This window comes from Pleurodeles waltl, chromosome 11, assembly GCF_031143425.1.
Source record: "Pleurodeles waltl isolate 20211129_DDA chromosome 11, aPleWal1.hap1.20221129, whole genome shotgun sequence".
NCBI lineage: Eukaryota > Metazoa > Chordata > Amphibia > Caudata > Salamandridae > Pleurodeles > Pleurodeles waltl.
This window is the reverse complement of record NC_090450.1, coordinates 388552084-388574777: the sequence shown is the minus strand read 5'-3', so window position 1 is coordinate 388574777 and position 22694 is coordinate 388552084. Positions and strand designations below refer to the sequence as shown.

The window sequence follows — 22694 nt, the reverse complement described above, 5'->3', positions numbered from 1 at the left end:
ACATAGTCGCCTTCTTTTAAAAACGGCTTCTTTACACCTGCGGCGATCCGATTTCCGTACATGGTTCTCCACACCTTTAACGAGTTATCTGTTGTTACATTTGTAGGTGCAGTTTTGATGGTTCTGTGGTAAGTGGCGTTATAAACGTCTACAAAAGCCTGTAGAACATCCACATATCAGTAAGTGTTATAGGACGTAAAATATCTCCACATCTTAGACTTCAAGGTTCTGTTAAAACGTTTTATAACGGCAGCTTTTACCTCAGTGAGCGCTGATTAATGTAGTAATATGTCATATTGAGGGTTAGGTATTATGTATTAGCTTTATTAATTGTAGGCCTTCACTTAGCAAAGTCTTGGCCTAGTTGCACGGCTTCATGTCGAGCTGCATTTCTTAGGCGTCTAATAAAATTAACACTTAGATAATTAAATTCTGATTTTCCACTGTGCTGACCTAATGCTCGAAGCGGAAAGTCTTTCTCATGAGAACTGCTTGCTAGGAGATGATGTACTTGCTAGTGCAACAATGTTTAATGTAATGTGTGTGAGACTGCCTTTCCCAGTAGAAGACAATGAACATACTGACTGGATTATAAGCTGCAACAATATTGATACCTGATTAGCACAATGACGAGTACAGATGAGATGAGAACCAATCAATGACATGTGAACCATGAACTAGTAAAACTGTAGATTTGAGGGTTTAGTTTCATTGGACTAACTGCAAGCCTGCGATTCCCTAACCAATTAGGATGTGGGAAGTAGTTTTAGGAAATCTAACTTAGCCTGACTGCACAGAGTGGAGATACCGCCATTATTTTCTTGACCATCTTGAGGAGAGATGCTTTTAACTTTATTGCTTTTTCTGAACTTTGATGCTGAATCCTGATGCCTTGTTGACCAGAATGATGTCCTGATGACTAAGATTATTTTAGCTTGCTGAACCTATTGAGGACATGTATACCCTGACATTACTGATTGCTATGTCTATTTGCTTTTGTTTCTAGGTACCAACCACTATTTTGATTAAGCCATATTTCGATGTCTTTCCAAATTTGTGTTGACTAAATTGTTTTGCATGAAGCCTGAACATGCTATTATAATCTGATGTTAGTTAAAGTTCTCACTGATGAAGTTCGAAACATGAAATAACAGCTGATGTTTCTTTGCTGAATCTAAATGTATGCAATATTTGTGTGCAGTTATTCTTGCTATTAATTTGTACTGTAACTTTAGAATGTGTAGTAGCTCAAGCCTTGATTAGATTGTCATTCTTTCACCGCTTTGGATAGCCAGTGTTGCTTCAGTATGTTTATCCTTTGATTTTGAGATTAAACTACGTTACATTCCCATTGTTAATATAGGGAAATAAATATTCTAGCTTTTACATAAAGGTATGGTTATTCATGACTGCAAGGTCATGGTGTGTGATATTCACTGACTCCTATTGATTACTAATTATATTGATTGTCATTGGTTATTAATCTGTACATGTATGGGATATATGGCAGGAAAACCTCGAAGTGAGTCAAACGGTTCATGGACCTGTTCACGTCTCCTTGTAAGTTTACGTATTAAGATCAGATGTGCTAGCACTAGCAAAGAAGGGAAACACGCTCGGCTGTGAAGGGCAAGGAGGGGAGCAGGTTGGCCCGATCCACGGGAGGCCATTGCTGCATGCGCAGTCCTTTTGGCAGGCGGAGAGAAGTGCTGGAGAGAGCAGGCTGCAGACGGTGTGGACAGAGAAGGCTGCGGGTGTCGTGGGCAGAGTAGGCTGTGGGCGGCGATGTCCACAACAACGATAGAAGGAAGCTTGCTGAAATGCTCCTTAAAAGGCAGTTGTGAATGCCCAGCAGCTGACATTCAAAAGGCCTTTGCTTCCCGCCAGTGCCAAGCGAGTGACACGGGCAGCCAAGCAAGGTCTGCCAGGCTGCTGGTGACCTGAGTACCACGGAGTTAAACTAAAAATATTTCACCCCCTTTTTAAAACTACCCAAGTATTACCATTACAAAATATACTCAAACAAAATATTCCACAGCTTCACGCATAACAAAGACAAGGAGTTATCACCCACAGGATATTTACTAAAACAGGGTACTTTCATACAAATTTGAGATGCTGATTTAAATGTCTGAGTTAGCTCATACCATTGTCCGCTTTCATCGTGGTATATTTCCAGCTTTTGCTGTCTCACCAAGGTCATATCTTCAAAGGAATTCACAATACAAATGCATACATGTATGCAGCCATGCTGTGGCTTTTAGTCTGCCCTCTTCAGCCGTTATCCTCTTTAAGTGTCTTTCACATTTTACTTCCACCCACAACACTGAGGGCTACTCTCCTTTATTCATTAGCTTATTCACGTGCACAGCTGCCTGAAAAGGTGTGCAAAATGAGTTCATTTCAGTGCCCGGGTGGTGTGCCTCTGCTTTTGACCCACGGTTTTTACATATATTTTTTAGTCAGTTTCATTTGAATATTTTATATGTTTGACATAAAAAATAAAAACAATTTCACGCTTTCCTCGGCCATAACCATTAGCTTTGCAACTGCTTATTTTCATGTAGCATTTCATACATTATCAATAGGCGTTTGAGCTCAACTCTCGCACCATTCACCATTGGGGGCCGGTGGAAAATTCTCAGGGAGAAGAATATATAGCAAATAACCTTTTTCCTAGCATCAGCCACGTGAACAAAAGGAGTTACACTGACTCCGACGCAAAGGTTTTTAAACAAGGCGGGGTGCAGTCTGCACGTGCCGGCTGGTGAGCAACCGCTTTATTTATTTTGTTGTGATAATTTCCCAAAGAAGTCGACAAAACATTTAAAAACACTCCAATTAACACACTGCAATGGATAAAAAGACAAAATTCACGGCTTATACTAACTTCTGTACAAACTACGGAGTAACAATAAAGGAAAATCTAAATGAGGTTCTCAAAATCTTGATAATTGGCAATATCGTTCACCTATGACTCTTTCAAGCAACTCTCAACAAACAATGGCAAAGGCAATAGGTCTTGCCTGTGTGAGAGCTATTGGCTTTGCCAGTGACTTTTACTCATGTTGTATAGCAGTCTGGCTGCTGTTCAGCATGGATAAATATAAAGGCATGGGGTAGAAGACAGGTGCATAGAGGAGAGTGGAGTAAAGTGGCGTAAAGTTGATTGGTGTAGGGTAGAGTGGTATAGAGTAGACTGGCGTAGTGTGAAGTGGCATACAGTAGAGTGACACAGAGTAGAATGGCATGGAATAGAGTGAAGTAGAGTGGCATAGACCAGAGTGGTATAGAGTAGAGTGGCATAGAGAGTGGCATAGAGTGAAGTGGTGTAGAGTGGACTGGCATAGTGTAGAGTGGCATAGAATGATGTACATTGGAATACAATGGTATACAGCAGAGTAGCGTGGAGTGGCACAGAGTAGGGTGATGTAGAGTGGCACAGAGTGGCATAGAATAGAGTGGCATAGAGTAGAGTGGGATACAGTAGAATGGCATAGAGTAGAGTGGCATAGTATACAGGGTGTAGAATAGAGTGACATAGAGTGTCCTCGAGCAGCATTGTGTGGAGTGGAGTGGCATGTAGTGATGTACTGTATAGTCCCACAGAGTGGATTGGCGTAGAGTAGACTGGAGTGGCATAGAGCGGAGTAGAGTGGCAAAGAGTAGAGTGGAGTGGTGCAGACTGGAGTAGAGCATTGTAGAGTGGAGTGGCATGGAGTAAATTGGATTTGCACAGAGCACGTCGGCATAGAGTGGCCTAAAGTGGAGTGTAGTAACATAGAGTAGAATGCCATAGAGTAGTACAGTTGCGGGTGTAACTAAAGCATAAATAGAGACGCAACATAAATAAGATGTCATATGCCTGTGTTAAAAGTAGGAAAGCATACTGCACATCCAGGAGTAATAGTAAAACCGTTATAAAATAAAATAAAAAAGTGTTCTGCAAAAAGAAGAGAAATAACAAGGAAAAGGAAGAACGCGTATACTTGGTCCTTGCTCAAGAGATGAGCTAACACAAGAAAATAAGGGACGACTACAAGAGGTAAACAATTAAAAGATTGCAAATGAGAGTGACAACAAAAACAACTAATGGTATGCCGTGCTAGGGTTGTTGCCCCTGTGAATTGTAAACAATACATTTCACAGCACAGTGCATAAGCTGTGAAGGAGAGACGTAAAAATGACTAAAAAAGCAATATGCTCTATTTAAAGTGAAAATGTGGATTCTATAACATCAGTGTAATCATACAAAGCCTACATGCACATCTTGGCACAATGAGGGCATACAATCATGAGGAAGTATTAGGGATAACAAAGTGATACTTGGAATATACCTGGAGCTGAGATGCGTCTTCTCCAGCCGACGCAGTCCAATCCTGAAGGAGTGCTCTGGGAGAAAGGATGTAGCTTTAATGGCAGGATGTCGAACACTGGGGAATCCATGGAGAGTCTCATTCTGAACTGGAGGATTGTTGAAGGAGAACAAAAAGTGACACTTGTGTTAGCTTTGCTTGACACTGCTTTGTGTCTCTACAGAGCTATCCATAGTGTCAAACGAGGATGCCGGATTTCAATAAAGACTTCACCATATTTACCAAAAGATCCAAAGAAAAACACAAAGGGACAGACCTTAATAAACCTTTAACTTTTCCATCCTGTGTGTTGCCAGAGATGAAGCAGTGTACATACCAGCCCTTGGAACCACTGTACAAGAGGACCCATTACATCATTTTTCCTGTACAATGATGCCCTGAAGAACCATCCCATGACACTTGTGGGATTGCCCATTCCTAGGCCTCATTGGTGGTCCATATGATTCTTCTACTTTTACCACAATCTGTCCCTAGAATCACTTTTACCCATTAGACACACCTTTATGGCTGTGAGCTGCTCTTTCCCCGTTGTTATTTGAAATTGACAAAGTAATGTAGGTCTGTGTTCTGCTGAAAGCATATCTACTCCTCACCAAGATGCCCATCGTCTCAAAAGAATTTACCAAGAAAACCATAACTACTATTTTTTGAGGAAGGGCAGAACAGAACACTTTATCTGTATGTGTGTGTGTTGGGGGGAAGAAAGGGTTGTAAAAACTTTGCTGAACCATGGTTGACCCATGACTCTTGGGAGCCTTCTATTTCTGTTCTGTGCCAGCTGGAGTTAAAAAAAACTGTACTTAACCTGCCAGTCACATGCTTGAGCAGTAAAGCAATGTGGCTCGAAGTTCCCTTTGTGATAGTACTACAAAGCAACATTATAGATTATCATTGGTGTCCCAGAGCCTAAGACACTAATTCATTCCACTTGAATAACCAAGTTAACCCCTTTATACACTTGACTCTCCAAAGGTTGCAATAGCGAGAACGTCTGGCGCTGCTAACTTATTTTCTGCTGATTTTGGTTACTCAATGTACAGTAGGACTATTTTTATGAAATAGCCAAGCACAGGACTCTAATTCAAATGAAGTAGGTAATGAGCTTACTTCCACATGCCAGGCCTCTTATGAGGGTTTCCTACATATGCTTCTTAGTCCATACCTCTTTCAGAACCCCTACCTTTTTTGCTTACTTAAAGCATGGGTTAAATAATGAATGAGCAACTGTGACAAAGTTAATTTTGCGGAAATGGTTTCTTGATAATGTGTAGGTTTACCTTATTGATAAATACCAGATGCTTCGGCAAGCCGCACAAACATGCCTGAGCCTTCATTAGACTGAAGAGTTTATGTTTTGCTTGTTGCTTATTAACTCATCTAAGCTCCTAGTGACTGGACGTTACTCTGTGGGCATGTTGGACCAATACAACAATCTGTTTGTGCACCTTGCCACTCATCATCTTCATAACCAGCTTCATCATTTACAAAGCCATTGTGACCAGCCCCACTGATTATCTTGGGACGCACTCACAATCTCTCTAGAGGCTTTTGGGTCACTATCAGTAATGCTACACCAGACTGTAGACTAAGAAGTGTAAAAAAGAAAAAAACAAGGCAGCAGAACTTTTCCAGCTATGCTCCCAGGATCTTGAACAACATTCCTGTATCCATAAGGACTGCCCCAACACCATTCCAATATAGAAGAGAGTAGAAAACTGATCTCATTAAAGAGCACTACATCACAGTGCACTAACAAGTCACTACCCTGCTACATCTCCTATCACTTTTTGACAGTATATTTTTCCTTTGACCCTGTGCAGTAATCTGATGCCTTTTCGGCCAGGGACCCGGCAAGGATGTCCCTTGTGTTCAGTATTATTTGCTTTATCAGTAACGCTACTGACATTTGAACTGCATGCTAGAATTGGTACTAGTGACCTAGTACTAAATGAAAGGACCCAGAAGTGTCTATGCATGTGGATGATACCCTGGTGTATTTGAGGGACTAGAGCAACCAATCTCACTGTTTCTCTGAAATCTAGGTTAATTTGAGGATGCATCCTGCTTGCTCACTAAGTGGGGCAAGTGGAAACTATTCCTGCTGGTGCAGCATAGGAGGAGGAATATGCTCACTCTGCTGGAGCCGGGAATACAGTAGATACCAAAGTGCTTCCAACATCTGGGCATCCATTTCTCCAGAGATGATGTAGAGTTCTTGTGGCATTAAAATATTTAAATCGGTTCAGGGAGGTGCTGCTGTTGTCAGTAAAGGGAAGAAATTTGGTTGCCAAATTTTTATTTTTATCAAGCTGTCTATACGTATCACACATTTTCATGTGGCCATGCGACAGACATTTAAACAGCTATACTCGCTGCTGAATTTGCTAATCTGGATTGCAGGCACACTTGGGTGAAGCTGTCAATGCTAAAATTGCCGAGGAATTGGAAGGGTGGTATAACATGTTGTTAGCTAGTTTGATGATGGGGGCCAATTGGGAACATGACATATTGGCAGGAACTCAGCCACAGGTTGCACTGCAAAACGCTCAAATGATGGGAGCAATATTCTGGGAAACTACACGTGTTGTTAGGCAGGTGGGGGCTGTATGGAGAAAAATCGCTTAAAGTAGTGTTAATGTGCCCACCGTTGCCTCTGATAAGCGGCTTTTGAAAATCAAACCCTTCAAAAACATAATACAGGAGATATCGATAACTAGCTGGAGGAAGGGGGGATTTGTTACAGTGGGGGATGTGTATGTAAATACTGACGAGGGAAATCTGGACAAATGCAATGGTGATGTTTCTGAGTCAAACGAGGGGGCGGTTGGAACTCCGCATTAAAGCAAAATAAGAAAGCAGAGGCCAAGAAGGCCAGAGTAAGATGGGATCTAGATTGGTCTGATCTTCTAATGGATAGAAAATAGAGTAAAGCCTGTGCACGGGTGAAACTGCTAACTGTTAACGTCAGATTGAAACTGATATCTTCGTAAAATCTACCCCATACCATAACAACTCTTTAAGATATAGCCATTAAGATCGTTGACATGTGCTAGATGTGGAATTTCGTTGGCCGACTTCCTCAATGTACCATGGTTATGTCCATATACTTGGAATTTTAGGATGCAGTGCTGTGGGGGTTATGCCAGGTAACATGGTGTTCAGCTGATAATACAAGGGAGCAGTGTTTACTGGGACTTTGAATAATGCCTGAGAAGAAGAAAAACAAAATGAGACACAGGTTTGCTGCATGAAGTACCATCGAGTTTGTAATTAATGGGGCCCTGTCGAGACCCCAGATACAGGATTCATGATAAAAAGACATGCAGAGTGGGCTTTTGGCAGAGGAACAGCACATTAAGATTACATGGAGGCATGAATAGGTGTCCAGTGACCTATTGGAGCTAGCTGAAGTACTGACGTGTCTGACTGACTCTGCAGAGGCCACACTGCCGTGTGAGAGAGGAATTTTGTCATAACGGAATAAAATAGTGTAATTCGAGAGAGCAGAGTTGTAACCACCAAGGACATCATTGAGGGGTGGCCCGGGTTTCTAGCTGTAACCCCTGGTCTTGCATTTGCGTCCCTGGCCTCAGAGGCAGCAAAATCAGTGCCATTAACACTGAAATAGCTCGTCCTTATGAACATTGGATGGCTCTCCTTCATATCTCATACTATGTTGTTTGTCAATTTTTTACTGAATCAGTAGTGAATATCAATATAGTATTCATTAGTGGTGTAATAACAAATGGAGTAGTTAGCTGAAATTTGACCTTCCCTGGCTGCAGAGGCGAGTCAAAAATGTTTTTAAATATATGTTGAGTGCATGGGTGCAGAAGGCGAGTGTGTTTATGTGAGAGAGAGTGTATGTATGATTGTGTGTGTGTAAACGTGTGTGTGAGTGAATGTAAAGGTGGCATGCGATGTCATTTCCACTACCCAGGGCCTTTTTATTTTATTGATGTTCATGGTTACCACCCGATTGTACTACTGCATTTCGACCCCAAGGATATCGTTGTAAAAGAATATTATGGACAGAATATCTAAGGACAACATTTCTAAAGATAATTTAATATACTAGATTTAGAATTCCTAACTTCCCATTTACATACCTTGGAGATGTATGTACCGCATTGGTACATATATGTGGAGTTAGATACTGAAAACCTAGACTAACCTATCAATATTTTTTTTTTGTCCAGTCGATATTCTGGGTCCGATATTCAGGGGGCATACCATGCTACACTCCTCACCAGTGACATGGGAACTAACAGGCCACGTGGGCTGCAAATCATGATTGAAGCAGGGACAGAACCCCATTGAGTGATCTCGAGTAGTGTGTGAAGATGCTGAAACGATGACAGGTGCGAAACCAGGGAGCGATTATGCTAAATCGAGCGAGAAAACAGGGAAGTACGGAAGACCTCAATGAGAGGCTAGGTTTTTGACATTTTAGGATGGATATCTGTAGGATAAACTAATCTGAACTACTACCGGTGTCTTCATGTTTTCAACGATATGTTTGAGTTTTGTTTTAATGTTAGGTTTGCTAAGACTCAATAAGTAAGTTAAAAAAGCTAACGGTGTGCGGTACCACTGTGTACTTGCTTCAACTATTAAACAGGAATCAGACATCTTACCTGCACAGGCGGCTCTAGACTAGATCTTCCATAGGGTACCACTGTCATCAGACCTCTACTTCTTAGAACTTTTCACAAACTGGGATATTCATCCTGTTTATGCTATTTACTGCATCATTGGCTGTGCCTACCGTTTCACGTGGAGCAGAATAACACACTGCTGTCCTATTAACACTAATAGTCACCATTGGTTATCATCAAGTTATTGAAGTATGGGAATTCTCCTTCATCAGGGATAGTCTATGCACATTTGATTTTACAGAGAAAGGCGCTAGCTTTCGGTGAGGGTAGCATTCCAAAGCATCTTTTTTTTGCCCACTATGTCACCTCAGATTAGTCCCAGCCATGTGGAAATCAGCCTTGGTCCTGCGTCCGGTGAGAGGGATGTAATGCTGGGTTCTGCCTGGCAGGAGTCTGACATTCAGTGAGTTAGTATTGGAAGGGATAGGATCAAAATATGTTTTTGCCTGATCTAGTGATGACGTGAACTTCCAGTAATCTCTTAGTGGAAGAATAGAAACGGAACATCTTAATGTACAAAAAATGTGGCTGCTTGAAATGTCTCAAGAGTATACAAGTGTATGATGTCGAAATCCTCAAGAATGGCAAATAAAATCTGAGTGGTGTGATTTATGGAGAGACAAATAAACAAATGTAACATCTCATAATAGGCAGCAGGACTGAAGTCAAAGGATACAGGACCGAGGGCTTGGGATGCTGAAAAAGGTTTTTCCTAACAACGGTACGGTAGTATTTTGGAAATTACTGGACGTTATTGGGTACCCTAGTGTAAGCTATTTCGGTGTTTGCTTTCTGGCTAAGATATTTCGGCGTTTACAAATGAGACCGTGGATTAATTGTGCTCACTTATCCAAGTCTTTGGTGTGGAAGAGGTCCAAGGTGCACAACAGAATAACGAGCAACATACAGGTTCAGAGTTGCTTATATGCAACAGTCTAGCAGTGCTAGAAGGGCTGGTCTGACAAATTAGTGTATGGGCCATTTGTTTGGATACTTGTGGGCCTGTTCTACGGTCTTGTGAGCTGGTTTTCACTGTTGATTTTCCTGATATTATCACAAACATTGTGGAGCAAGCACACACTCATGCAGTCTTCCATACAATGCAAAACGCCAATACTGCATGCCTTTAAAAATTAAAAACTGCTCCGATTACAATTTTGGGTCACTTTTTTAACTATCCAATTCACTAAAGGGGACCACTTTTGTTTGGGTGCCCATGTCTATTTACTGTCTCAGTCCGATCCTGGCGACATTTAATCACCCACTGGTGTTGGTCCAACAGGCTTACTGCTTTTGTACAACTACATGGTGCACTCCCAGAATTGGCAGCAATGCGTTTAGGGAAAGCACAGGCGACCAGGATGACACACTGGCAAGTTAACTGCTTCCAGTGCTCGGCTGGTTGTGGGCACCAAAGACAAGTTTCTGGCCATTCTGGAAGGTGAGTGTCGCAGAGTATTGTGGGTAAGAGGGTGACTCGGGGATTATAAGGTTTAGAAAACCAAGTTCAGATGCTATAGACCTCTTTGCCCCTGCACTCCTCTCCATCAACCCCCTCCACCACTTGAATTGCAATGGAAGCTAGCTCGGATCCTTTTTGTTAGGCTGTCCCTTCACCCCGATTTCTTCTGCCCTGTTCTCTGTGCCCCGGATCAAATGCAAATTTGTGCCCTAAAGTCCAGCCACTGGATCATAGCTTGCTAGCCCATATTTTAGCAGTGGAGACAACTGTTTTTTCCTAGGCTGTAGGAGCACCCACATTTCATAGAGTAGCAGGGTCAGGTATTATTGCCTTTTGTTAAGTTAAGGGATAAACAAGTCAATTTGCAATTAGAGAACAGTGTAGTTTGGGAACCCGTTAGACCTGGCATCCTTGGCGTGGTTTCCCTTGTCTTTTTTCTCTGTCCTATATTTTTGATTGTGTGCTGGATTTCGTTTTTGCTGGTTTTCGTACTCTGGGCACTTTTCCACTGCTGATCAGGGCTAAAGTTCAAGTGCTCCCTGTGTAAATGGTGATTATGATTGGTTATCTATTATTGGCCTATTTGACTTACGAGTAAGTACCTTGGATAGTGCACTATGGGGGTTATTACAACTTTGGAGGAGGTGTTAATCCATCCCAAAAGTGGCGGTAAAGTGACGGATATACCACCAGCCGTATTACGAGTCCATTATATCGTATGGAACTCGTAATACGGCTGGTGGTATATCCGTCACTTTACCGTCACTTTTGGGACGGATTAACACCTCCTCCAAAGTTGTAATAACCCCCTATGTGTGCCCAGGTCTTGTAAATCAAATGCTACTAGTGGGCCTGCAGCACTGGTTGCGTGGCCCACATGAGTAGCCCTGTAAACATGGCTCAGAACTGCCTTTGCAGTGTCTGTGTGTGCAGTATTAAAATGCCATGTTGACCTGGCAAGTGCACCCACTTTCCAGGCCTAAACCTTCCCTTTTAGTACATGTAAGGCACCCCCTAAGGCAGGCCCTAGGTAGCCCCAAGGGTAGGGTGCAGTGTATTTAAAAGGTGGGACATGTACTGGTGGGTTGTACGTGTCCTGATTGTGAAATACTGCCCAATTCAGTTTTCACTACTGCAAAGACTATCTCTCCCATAGGTTAATACAGGGATAACCTTGAAATATCTCTTAAGCCTAATTTCCCCTGGGGAGCAGATAGATATCTGGAGTTTGGGGTCTCTGAACTCTCAATTTAAAAATACATATTTTAGTGAAGGTGGTTTTTAACTTGTGTGTTTGAAAATGCCACTTTTAGAAACTGGGCAGTTTTTTGCTTAACCATTCTTTGCCTCTGCCTGGCTGTGGAATACACGTCAGGATGACAGTTGGGCTGGTTGTGAATTCCCTCTAGACAGTCTCACAAAGGAAGCTGAGGTGTGCCCTGCATATCTTGATGGGTCTTCCTGGCAAGCCTAGAGTGGTGGGAGGAGCTGACACTTGCACCTGAATAGGGCTGTGCCTGTCCTTACATAATACAGTCTCCAACCCCCTAGAGTGTGTTTAGGACCAGGGCAGTACAGGCAGGGCCTTGTGCACTACAAAGACTTTCCTTTGAAGTTTGTCTATTTCACAGGCAAGTATTGGACCCAAAACCCCAGACTTTTAGAACAAATCTGGATCAAGAGGAGGCTCTGCCAAAGAGAAGAGCTGAATAGCTGTGAGGAGGATTATTGCCCCTTTGCTGTCTGTGCTTTGCTGGGTTGGCCTGCAGTTGCTGCTTTGGAGACGACAAAGACTGGACTTTGCTGTGTATCCTGCCTGTGAAGTTGTCCCAAGGGCTTGGACTAAACTTGCCACCTGTTAAGAAGTCTCAGGGACATCAAAGACTTCACCTGCAGTCCCTGGGTTCTCTTGCTGAGGGCCCTCCAGTTCCTGGGCCCTCTTGAGTGAAGTCTGGCAGAAAACCAATAAAAACTAAGCACACCGACCCTGGACAGCTCCAGAACTGGTGCAGCTGCCCGACTGCGCCGCTGCGTGCACCTGAAGCTGTGGTCCCTGCTGAAGTGCAACGATTACGACCGACACCGCAGACCCGATGCCACTGCAGCACCTCTGAAGTCCTGCAACATTGTGAGTGCCAAGTGCTGTGTCACCGGCGTCCGTGACATCCGACTCTGCCACAGTGCCTGTGGCCCTGTGGTGTGACGCAACACTGCAAAGTTGCTTCATCGCTGCTTGACCCACTAAACCCATCAACCCCACTGGATCGTAATGATCTGCCACCTCGCAGCCAACCCTGCCTCAACTCTGCTGCCTCTGTAGGGAACTGGAGCCTCACCTATCCTAGGTAGCAATAAAGAAATGATGCCTCACCTCCTGCATGGCAGTACGGAACCAATGCCGCACCAGCTCCATTGATGCCTCACCTCCCCGATTCCGTGCCACGTCTTTGACTCAGTCTAATTTTTAAGGTACTGTAACTTGGGTCTGTGCGACTCCGTGACCGGAGCAACACTCCCTCACGAGTTGCATTAGACTGTTGGGAACAACTTTGTCATGATGCCGTAATGGCCCCAGTTGGAGCTATTGCGCTACTAAGTGCTTTTATTGGGATTTCATCTTTTAAAATTCATATCTGTGCTTGTGTAGGTTGGATTTTTGTTGTTGTGGTCTTGTTTTACATAGATAAATATTGACTAGTTCTCTAAACTGGTGTGGTGTCCATTTGTATGTTTTCACTGTTTTACTGTATGTGGGTACAAATACTTAACACATTGCCTCTGAGATAAGTCTGAATGCTCGTGCCAAACTACCAAGGGAGTGAGCAGGGGTTATCTTAGGAGTGTGACTCCCTTACCCTGACCAGGGTGAGGGTACTTACTTGGTCAGGGTGTAAAATGACTGCCAACTAGAGACCCCATTTCTAACAGAAACCAAAATGAAGCCCTGAATAAAATGTACAAACAAGCCTGAAATTGCGGGATACCGCAACAACAGAGAGGTGTCATAACTGGATGGCTCCTGTCCAGCTCTGAAAGCAGCCCACTATCCTTCAGCCCTCCAGGAAAATGCCATAGTAGCATGGTGGCCATTCCAGCCCCATTAGAGGGCTTGCAATTTTTTGCCTGGGTAACTTGTGGATATAACCTTCCGAGGCAGATCATACCATAGACATGCTTAGATTTAATTAAACTAGAAGCTTTTGGCAGAAGCTGGCGTTAAATCTTAATTTAGGTTGTTACCAGTATATCTGGTCAACTCACATTTGCTGGGTTTACATTTTGACGGTACCTACTTTGTTTTAAACAAATATATTCCTGTGGATTATTCTGTTTCTTGTGCCAACATCCAGTAGGTCATCATTTTTTTGAAGTGAGTGTTAAATTAGATGGAATGGGCAGGCAGTGTTGTTCATTACATAGATGTTTTTCTGTTCCTGGGGCTAGAGTCTTCTAACCAAGTTGCACAATTGCTGAACACCTTTACAGAAGTCATGGGCAAGATAGGGGCTGGGGGGGGAGTTGAAGGGGGTAACTGGCAAAAGACAAAAAGGTGGGCAAGATATTGAGCTAGCTGATCCTGGTGTTGGTGTATAAGGATAATTAAATTGATGAGGTTGTAGGTGTTTTTTCCTGTAGAGAGACAAGGTAAATCAGTTTTATTCTTCCATCATTCTGTGATCGGAAGCTAATACTCTGCAAATTTCATAGGTTAGCTAAAATTTGATCTAAAGATTCTTCCCATTGAGATACCCATTCTCGAGGTCAAGTGCCTTAGCCATTGCTTGGTTAAAGGGTTATCACCCCATGACAGTGTTGTGGTCAGGAGGGAGTTAAAGATCAGGAGCAACTTACATGCAGTTGTCACCATTTTATATATGACTAACACCCATGGTGTCAAGTTCTGAATTAGGTCCCTTCTCTGATACAACTGGTGCCAAAGGATGTCGAGCTATCCTGGGTAAAGTGTGGTGTAGACATTCATCGCCAAATTAGCAATTTTTTCTGCCCCAGCTTCAGGGTTGCTCAGTGGTTTCTTATCAGAGAGTATGTTTATGGTGCAGTCAATAAATCAGCAGCTCCTGAAAAGGCTTGTCCACATCTGTCTGCACAGCAACAGACTGTTTAGGGCTAAGGTTGTCCCTTTGGTACTCAATAAAGTTTTTGATGCTTTGTCTCATCCCAAGATCAGAAACGTTGGGGGGGGGGGTTCCCTTAGAAACTGTGGGAAACCACACCATTCTCTAAAGATCGATGGAATCTTGGATTACAGTCATCCCACAATCCTTCACTGCAAGCTTAGCACCCAAGACTAGGAAGGCCTTTAAAGGCATTGTTAGGTGCTACAAGATGTTTTGGAAAAAAGGAACAGCAGGAGTACATATTTGAGAAGGGGTCAATGGTTTCTTTCCTTGAGCAGTGGGGAGGGGGTAGGTTGTGGTTAGTGGCCCACAAGCCCCGTCACATACTCGCAATAGCTTTGTTTGGAAAGACAGCTAGGGCTCAAGATTTTTTCTCATAGCTTCAGGATAAAGAACACCTGAAACAGATGGGAGTGGGTAGATGAGGCTTAGCCTGACAGGAGTAGGCCAATTGAAGCTAACAAGCAAGATAGCATTTTGGTGCATTTCTTGTCAGCATGCAGATTCGAGTATGAGGTGGTCATCTTCAAGGCCCTTTATGGAGCAGATGGAGTGGGAGTGCTGGTGGGTGTATCATAGTGAGTTTCAAAAGTGTTTTGGAGTTGTTCTGTGTTGTACTGTGTGATACTGGAGAGGAATTATTTGCTGATAATTGTATTGTGTATGGAACAGACCAGTGCAGTAGGGAGAATACATAACTCTGAGGATGGCAAGGGGCAATTCTTGCTGCCCTGTTTAGCTTTGGCAGATTTCAAGGGCTACTGTACTGACATGTGCAAACAGTATTCAGTTGACATGGTTCTAGCTCAGCAGAGTGCAGCCTAGAGCATTAAAAGTAGTGCATATTTGTGCTTGGCATTGGCTAATCTGAAAATGTTTTATAAGTAATACACAAAAATCTTGTGAAATGTTTGAATTTTATGACTGTTGTGGCAACAGCAACAACACAATGATGAAATGAGTGCTTAAATTAATCTCAACAACTTGTAATGACTCAGGCTCCATTCCTGTCCATTGTTTTTCGCCTACTAGGCCACACTAAGCAGATCCCCTCCATGTGTAGGTCAGCCTTGGGCTTGTTCTGGCAGGCATTTCCCAGCTAGGTCACCTCAGAGAGGAATACAAACAGCCCCCAGACCAGATTCAGCCTACTTATGCCTCTTCATAATTAAAACCTGTGGCACAATGAGTATGACATCCATGTCTAGGATTATAGCCGTTGCAGTGCAGCAAACTACACAGTGATTAAAGCAATGCTTGAGTTCATCTCAGCCTATGGCGCGTTCTCTGGTCACATTCTTATCCTTTAATTTTCATTCACTCTGCAGCTCTAGACAGAGATCACTCAAATGCTCTCATAAGCAAATCAGTCTTGGCCCTGGTCTGAACTTCCAGGCTGGTGACAAGGTTTAATTAAGGCATTCCTCCAATCTCCTTGTTGTTTGTTTCAGTAGATGCCCTAGGTGTGACAGCTATGTTCAGATGTGAGTCTTATGGTCACTAAATTCTGGCATCGAGGACAAGGGTCAACAAGAACCATTTTGTGTAACTATGAACACTATGCTGCACACTTTGGAAGCTTGTCTTCATGGCTGAACTTGCCGTAGAGTACCTAGGGAAAACCCATGTGGGAAAGGTAAAGGAGGCTGCTTTAGGGGCAGGATGGGCTGAGAGATTCTCCACCATTCACCCCTTAAAGTAGCTCTGATGGAGTGCCAGATTTATTTTTGTTACAAACTTGATTTCCTGCTGACACGAAATAATGCTGCTCTGTACTCTGTCAGTCCCTTAAGTATTGAAATAAGTCTTTGATTCTTCTTCACGGCTGCCTCACTAAAAAAATGTAAGTATTATGTGTGTATATGGAAGTCTATGGGCAAGCCAACCTGAAATTGGCTGGGCCTGCCTCCTGTGAGTACAATGCTTCTCTCTGTCTGTCTCATGAGTGTGACTTCATGCTGGTGTTATATTCTTTCCATGCCTCCCCTTTTTCCATAATTTGTCATTAATACTGGAAGTAACTGACCGGAAGTGGACCTTTGTCTATCAGAGATAATCAATTGAGCTGGGGTCCTCTCTGCCGAATGGAGGCTCCGTGACAGAAGGGAGATGTGTCACACTGCATTTGTATCAATTGCACACTGTTGTTGGAGCTTTGCAGCCAGGGTTCCTATCTACTTCTTCTCCTTTCTCCTCTGACAGCTCAGGATTTGATGGGAGAAGAAACCATTCTGTGTCACAAGTACCTCCTTTTGTCTGAGATGTGCTCTGCCACCACAGCATGGAGAAGGCGTGCCATAGTTCATCCACTTGAGATGCAACTGTGCCCACAAGATGCAGCTGCAGCTACAGAAATACAGCTGCACCTATGTGCAGTGTAGATGCGTCCACACCAGCAGAGCTTTTAAGCAACACGCTAGCCAGCAACAGTCAGAAATGCAGAAGCATAATCATCAACATGTATTGAGAAACAAAAAAGCCGGGGAAGAGCCCGGCAATCTATAGGACAGGTTGCCAAGACCGGAAACAGATAGGAAGGAAACCAGAAATGGTGGAAGAGCAGAAAAGAGAACATTGTGATTTCATTTGGTTCTGCTACAACATGGAAATCTTTGAAAGTTTAATTAAGCTAGGGATCGTAATCACAGTCCACTAGCCATATTTTATCTCTATGGGATTAAAAATATAAACCCCAATAGATGAATACCAGGAACCTGGCGTTAAATTCAGTGTTCATCCCCTGAATGCTTCCCTTCGGTAATCTGCCAGATTTTACACAAGCCTAGTTTTTGACACTGACTTGAATATACCACCTACGCTTTGTACATGGAGGAAGTTTTTACAGCCTTTCTAAGCTACTGAGTAAAAGAAGGAAATACATGAAAGCACATTGCATCGACGGGTTTGATATATGTTTTGGGCAGCATATTATTGTCTTCTACATTCAAGCCACTGAATCCCAGCCAGCCTGGGCGGGTACTGAATAAAACGTAGCGCTGCAGTTGACTATTTATGCTATGAGTATGGTGGTCTCAGGTAACCACTGCAGTTAGCGCTCTTTTGCATCTGTTGGCTGGGGCTCAACATATATTTCCGCTAGGTATGCTCCCACAATGAAAAGCAGTGTCACATGTCTGAGACCCATGCTGTCCACAAAGACAGGGGTCTACTGCATGCAATAAAAGCAACCGAATGAACGTTCTAACACCCTCTCCTAGCCCCCATTTTGAGTACTCAAACTACAATTCATGTATAAAAAATGCAACTCATTGCGTTGCTCGTAAAATGTTATTCACGTATTGGTGGAGCTTAGGAAAGTAATGGAAGCCTACTGGACAGTGGACATCGCTATTGTTAAGTTTATTTCTAGAGCACATTGTTGATGATCACTGTGGCCTGTCAATATCTGCTTGATAACTCAATAAAGACACAAATAGGTTTTCAGAGCGCATAAAACAAAGTACGCGTTTCTACATTTCTTATAAATTACAAGAATATTCCAGATGTGTGTTGGCTGGATGGAAATGATCAGTTCCTACACTTAAATCTTCCTATATATAGGAGTACATAGTAGTCTGACTGTTCTTACAATGTACATTAATTTAAATGGATGAGGATGAACAAGAGGTTTAATCGCGGATCACTCGGAGCACCATCCTCAGTGTGTTGAACTCTAGTCACTCTTTAAATGGCAGCTAGTCCAACAAGCACAGTGCAAGGGTGACATGGTCCCTCAAACTCAGACCAAAGAGGACACATGCTGCCAGATTTTTTAGGTATTACAAATGTTAAGCAAATATTGTGGGAAACTCAAGTAGCCACCATTAACCTCAATGAGAGACAGCACAAGTGTCATTATTACTGCTTTTTATCCAGAAGGGACTCAAGTATTTATAAAACTAACTTGGCATATTAAAAGTAAAAAGAAAACTGCCCTAACCACAGTGGGCAACTAAAGACCAATGGTCAGTACAGAATACACGATTGTCCATAGATTTATAGTTTTAAGAATTGGTGTTGGTGATGTAGCATGGTCTAAAAGGCCTGCTCTCATTCAACCGATGGAAGGTGGCCAATGTTTCACTAATGCAACAGTCTTTTGTCAGAAGGCACGCAACAAAAATCGGCTTGTTTTCCTGGATAGCATGAAATACATATTTTGAAGATTAATTGAGTACAGAGAGAACAATGTGAACTCCAAAAAAATCTGAAGGAAATTAGCTAGGTGAAGAAGGGATATATCAGCAAGCCGAGGTGTCAAGGCTTATTGCTTGGCTACTCTACAGTCCCTAGCAGGTGGGGAAGGTTTGAAGAGGGAGAGCTACCGCCTGAGCTTTGTCTAACAAGAAGAAGCAAACACACTCCAGGGTTCATCTTTGGATGCTAAACCCATCTGGTCATATTAAGTAGGATAGCATATTTGGCCCTCTTCAATGCCACTAATAGGTTTAACAAGATCATTATGCTCATCCTGCAATCATCAACCAGCAGCCAAGGCTGCCTAAGTGATCCCCATTCAGTCTACTGGTACAGCCTGTTCCAGCAATTTTGATGGAAACGGGAATTCAGAACTAAATCTGACATTGGTGTTCTCTGATTCTCTTTGGATCAGCTTGTAGTTTTTTTCTGATAGAAGTGTCACCTCTGCCATTTTGAATGAGTTAGACACAAATGCCAAAAGTATATCATACCTCTTTTGAAATGTAATGGAAGCACTCCTTCCTAATAGTTGCTAATTACATGTATAATTCACTAAGGTATGTCAATATAAGAGCATTGAATGTTCTGTTTAATGTGGAGACATTGAGCATTGTACAAGGATGCGCTCAGCCTGAGACATGCAGCTAAGGTGAACTCCGTGTAAATCTCGGATATGAGATCCCTACAAATGTCGATAATTGGCACGTTTCAAATTTATGAATAGATGTGTTAGTGATAAAAAGAAGCCTAGCATCCTGATCTACCAGAAATTAGGTTCCTGTGAATCTGTGGCAAAAGTGAGTGATTTACCTCCTCCTCTCCTTGAGGTAAATATTCAATGCTCTTTCCTTCTTCCAGCAATGTTCGTAGTAATCATGGAGATATACATGTGAAGGTAAAAGCTATGAAAGCATAAGTAATCACCCTACCCTGGAAATCTTCCCAAAAGATATTTCTCTGTTAAACAATAGCACTAGACTCATAGACTCAAAATAAGCATAAGTAACTAAAAAAAAATAGTTCGACTCATTGCAACAACAATGATGCTACTTCACTGTAAAGATTCATAAAGAAAAGTGATAACTGCGAAGATGGATGGGTTACATATGTAGGTTGTTCGTTCCGCTGATGTACTGACACACATCCAGTTTGGGCTTTACTAGCAGGTGGCTACTTGAATTTGGGAGTCTGAGATGAATGTTGGGTGTGAATCATTCTTATGTTCATTGACACGCCATGGTTATCCATGAATTATCAATCATTAAACATGGATGACCATAACTGTACGGTGTTTGACTGTCCTACTGAAAAAGCATTTTTGTTTTCCTGGCAAGAGGCTATGAGTGAAAACTAGAGTCAAGACACAATTCACTAGATACAAAAGTAGCGGGGCATAAAGGCTTGAATACGAAAAGCACTTAACACAGATAGTGTAAAATTTCCTTTATGCAACAAGGTGCCTTTGAGGAATTTAGCTATTTCTATTTTCTGGGCTGCAATATCTCAAACTCTCTGAATCAGTCGATAAAATGTAAAAGGACATATAATGTCATTGGCCAGTGTCTAATTCTACTTCTGTTGTTCCAGTCACATTAAGGGATACTTTTATAACTGCTGTGGGGACTTGAGCCCACTTGTTTTGATAAAAATATACACCCCAGCCATTAGCCCTGGAATAAGGCAGAGCTACCAAAAGCACGCATCTAAGCCCTGATTAGCACAGGGTCTCAGACTGTATTCCCTTTTCACATATAATGTCAGAACCTATTGCTGGGGCACAAAAATCACTTTGCGGCTCGGGCTCCAAAGTGCCTTAATTTGTCATGCGTTTCTATCATGGATTAACTAATGGATGGAGCGATTCAGAATCTTCGGCACCACAGAACCTCAGAGTTTGTCCACTTCAAAAGGTCAGAAGCTTGGAAAAAGACGAAAGAAAAGTCAGAAATACCCAGTTAGAAAAAAGCCAAAATGTCCAGTTGGAAAGAACAAAAAGAGACAGCAATAGAAGCCAAAAGTGTTGGAGATGAGAGGAAAGTGCCAGACAAAAGGGATGATAATGGTGTCTTACTTCCTCCAGAGTGCGCCCTTCTTTCTCATGCCTGTCTGATTGGCTCTCCTTTAGCTTCATCCTATGCCTTCGCTTCTCAACCAGCCACAGGTCATCTAGGCTGATTCGCTGGCACTTGTGATCGCTTCTTTTGTGACTTTGCGCTCTGCCATCGGTGGAATGTAGGGGGCGAATCCAGGTGCTTGTGTATGAGGCAGGACGTTGAGATGGCAGCATATCATTGGTCCACTTTTTGGAACAAAGTAATATCTTTTCCCTTGGCCTCACTTCCAGTGGAGATTTACAGGGCTGTTTATAATCACAAGTATTGGGTAAAAACACAAGTCATATAATGCTGGACAACAGAAAATATTGCTTTGAGGCTGGATCAACAACATATTTTGAGAGGCACAAAGATTAACAGACAAAGCTGACGAAAATTATAAGGCACTTTCAAATTGCTCATTCCTTTGCAAAAAAAATACTTACTAGGGACAGCATACACAATGTTCAGGGCTTCAGCAAACATTTGCTTACAGATTTATTAAGTGTACGTGGGTTCTATTACTACTATAGGTTACCTATTAGGAGTACTCAACAAGAGACCAAGGACCTGATTTAAATCCTGGCGGAGGGGATTACTCCATCTCAAATGTGACGGATAAACTTTCCGCTTTATTGCAAACCCATAACATCCTATAGAAATCGTAATATGGTGCATGGGGTATCCGTCACGTCTGCAACAGAGTAATCCCTCTACCAGGATCTAAATCAGACCCCCAAGTATCATACATCACAGGAGAAAATAACACAAATTGATTAGAGAATTAGCAGTCATGGTAAGGCAGCGGCGAGTCCTCCACAATGGCAGAGGAGTGTCGCCCTTCTGGCTAAGAGCCAGCAGCTGGAAAATAAAACAATATTTTGTTTTATTTTTCAGCTGCTGGCTCAGTTGAGCCAATGTGTGAAGGGAGGGGCAGGCTGGGCCAAGGGAGGAGGAGTGGAGTGCACATGAGTGCACATGTTAGTTTGGCCAGCCGTTTTAGACCGGCAGTATGCTGATTGCTCTCACACCGAAAAGCATACGCATACCTTCAGTCTATCAGTGCTAAGATGTTAATAAATTCCTAACATTTTCTTTTATGACAGTTGTGAATATAAGACATAAATATATGTAAACATACACATATATATCACATATTTAATATGATATATATATATATATATATATACACACACACACACACACACAAAGAAGTATCGTAAAGCAGTAGAGTGTCTTGGTGTTTAATCTCATGCTCTGAGGCATTTTCCTCAGGGTGACCCACATTTCCAAATTATTTATTTAAATACTTATATTCTGCTTCATGAGGTTCTCAATTTTGCAGCACGTGAAGTGAGTTTCTTTTAGAAATTGGATCTCTAGTTGGCAGAGGTATGCACCCTGCCCACGTAGGAACCACAATCCTAGTCAGGGTAAGTCAGATACACACCCTAAAGTAACCTGTGCTCACCCTCTGGTAGCTTGGCACAGGGCAGTTAGGCCTAACTTAAGAGGAAATGTGTAAACTATTGGAGCAACACACACACAGTAACACAATGAAAACACCACAAAAAGAGTAAAACAAGACCAAAATGACAAACATTCAGTTGGAGTCGAGGTATACAATTTTAAAGATTAAATCAGAAATAGTGCTTAGAAGTCATTAGTGGTCAAAAGGTTACTTGAGGTCGTGAGGGACATGTGCAACTCCAGTGTTCAGTCTGGCCACGATGGAGGGTAGGCTGGCTACAGAACCCACACAGGAT

General features: G+C 42.5%; 1 protein-coding gene across 7 annotated transcripts in view; it reads right to left on the bottom strand.

Moving 5' to 3' along the window:
* The window catches only part of ARHGEF4 (Rho guanine nucleotide exchange factor 4), a 1288638-nt gene that overhangs the window by 712390 nt on the left and 553554 nt on the right, over window positions 1-22694 (bottom strand). For 6 of the 7 annotated variants that reach the window (XM_069213714.1, XM_069213712.1, XM_069213711.1 and 3 more), the window contains 2 exons: window positions 20907-21194; window positions 4338-4464 (listed from right to left, as the gene is read on the bottom strand). In XM_069213714.1, coding sequence (XP_069069815.1) covers window positions 4338-4464; window positions 20907-21194 — 415 coding nt within the window. The remainder of the gene's footprint in view (window positions 1-4337; window positions 4465-20906; window positions 21195-22694) is intronic. The other variant, XM_069213715.1, reaches the window with a different exon arrangement.